Source organism: Sinocyclocheilus grahami, unplaced genomic scaffold (assembly GCF_001515645.1).
Source record: "Sinocyclocheilus grahami isolate Dianchi unplaced genomic scaffold, SAMN03320097.WGS_v1.1 scaffold7023.1, whole genome shotgun sequence".
NCBI classification, from domain to species: Eukaryota; Metazoa; Chordata; class Actinopteri; order Cypriniformes; family Cyprinidae; genus Sinocyclocheilus; species Sinocyclocheilus grahami.
Genome location: NW_015511222.1, coordinates 1 through 1,967, shown reverse-complemented (window position 1 = coordinate 1,967; position 1,967 = coordinate 1). Strand labels below are relative to the sequence as shown.

The 1,967-nt window shown below is 32.8% G+C and overlaps 1 protein-coding gene across 1 annotated transcript; it reads left to right on the top strand.

Annotated features, from left to right (window-relative positions):
* Positions 1-263: 263 nt before the first annotated feature.
* Positions 264-1,824, top strand: LOC107577731 (membrane-spanning 4-domains subfamily A member 12-like; the record flags this gene model as incomplete). Its single annotated transcript, XM_016263772.1, has 4 exons — positions 264-583; positions 859-981; positions 1,069-1,125; positions 1,657-1,824. Coding segments are annotated over exons 1-4 (516 nt in total), but the record flags the coding sequence as incomplete, so codon positions are not given.
* Between the last annotated feature and the right edge of the window lie 143 nt (positions 1,825-1,967).

The following is a 1,967-nucleotide window of genomic DNA, read 5'->3' as shown; positions in this document are numbered from 1 at the left end:
AAATATAAATGCAGATGTATTGTTCATGAAAAGCAGACAATTTGTGAATTTGAATGCTTAAGGCTTAAAAGAATAATTTACCCAACAATGAAAATTCTTTCATATACTCACCTTCATGTTGTTCCAAAGGTGTATACATTTCTTTCTTCTGTGGAATACAAAAGAAGATTTTTTTAAGAATGTTGGTAACAAAACAGTAGCTGGTAGCCATTGGTTTGCATAATTTTTATTTTTATTTTCAGTAGCTACTGTCAAAGGTTTGGTTAACATCATTCTTCAAGTAATTCTTCTTTTGTGGTTAACAGATGAAAGAAACCTATACAGATTTGGAACAACTTGAGAGTGAGTAAGCAATGACAGAATTATTATTTTTGGTGAACTTTACTTTTAATTGCAGGTGAAAACTTTGCCAATAATGGAAAGCAGCAAGTTCATGTCAACTGACAGAGCTACAGTTATCATCCAAGTAAATCCACAAGTGAAACAAGATAATGTTATTTGTGATGACGAACAGCAGGCCAGAGGAGCATATCACAATACTGCTCTTAAAGGATTTTTCAAAGCACAACCAAAGGCACTAGGGGTAATGATGAATTATAATTATAAATGATTTTGGGAATATTTTAGTGCCATATTATCTTGTGTGATAAAATGAACAGAAAATAAAACTGTGTTGTCATATGTCCTGAAGTGAATATATGTGTGCCATTCTGATTGCTTTAAGGCTGTAGTGCATAAAACATTACTGTAGCTTTTCTTTGTGTGTGTGTGTTTTCAAACATTAATGATATACCATTATGGGAAAAGATAAATAAATAAAAAATGAATAAACATTTAACCCATATCTGCCCTGTCTAGACTGTCCAGATAATGATAGGAGTGGTGATTTTCTTGTTTGGTATTGTATGCACCACTAATATCAATACCTTTGAGCCACCCATTTTTATCTTTAGTGGCATCACCTACTGGGGATCCCTTATTGTAAGTTTCTTTTTCACGGCTTTGCTTTCTAGCTTCTTATTCTAATTTCCAGAATGAACTTTAACATGTCCTGTGTGTCTTTCTCAGTACATCAGTGCTGGCTCTCTGTCTGTTGCAGCGCAGAAAAAACTTCATCTGTGTGTGGTATGTATATATAATGTGCTGAAAAGTAGGGTACAGTGGGTACGGGGTAAAAGGACTTTGTGATTTTATTCTCAAACTCTTAAAAACCAAATAGCAACAAAATCAACACCATTTTCCTATATATACCTTTCGCTGCCTTAATATTTACATAATTTTGAATTAAAACAAACAAGAACAACAGCTTTTTATGTAACTTGTATTTACATGAGAACTATATTTAAAAAAAAGATGCTCCAGTATTAAAAAATATATATATATTTTTTGTATCAACATATTTTGGGATGAGTAATCTTAAGGGAGATTTTAGTCACGCTAATACATTTGCGTAAACAGAATACCACAAAACCACAAACCTTTCCATGATAAACTCTCTTTTACCACAGTAGTCTGAAACACGAGACCCTTTTACCACTAAATGGATGTTGACTAAAAGAACATCTGACTCATTTTCAGTTTTCAAGCCGTTTTACATGTGTACACCATTATTATAACTATATGTCACCTTTTAAGCATCAACCTTTCTTCCTGTAGGTGAAAGCCTCTCTTGGGATGAATGTGATCAGTGCCATAACTGCAGCGATCGCCATAACTCTGATGGCCGTAGAGATACATCACATTTCAATGCCCTATCGAAGATGCTCCTATAACTACGACTATAACGACAATCGTACTGACACTGTCATTTGTTCAGAATTGAAGGTGCTAAATGTACAATTTGCAATATATTAATATGATCTGTTTAAATTTGTTTTTAGTTTTTAATTGCTGTTTTATTTGGTTAAATTAATAGTTCAATTCAAAATGACAATTGTGTCATCACTTACTAATTTTACTAATAGAGA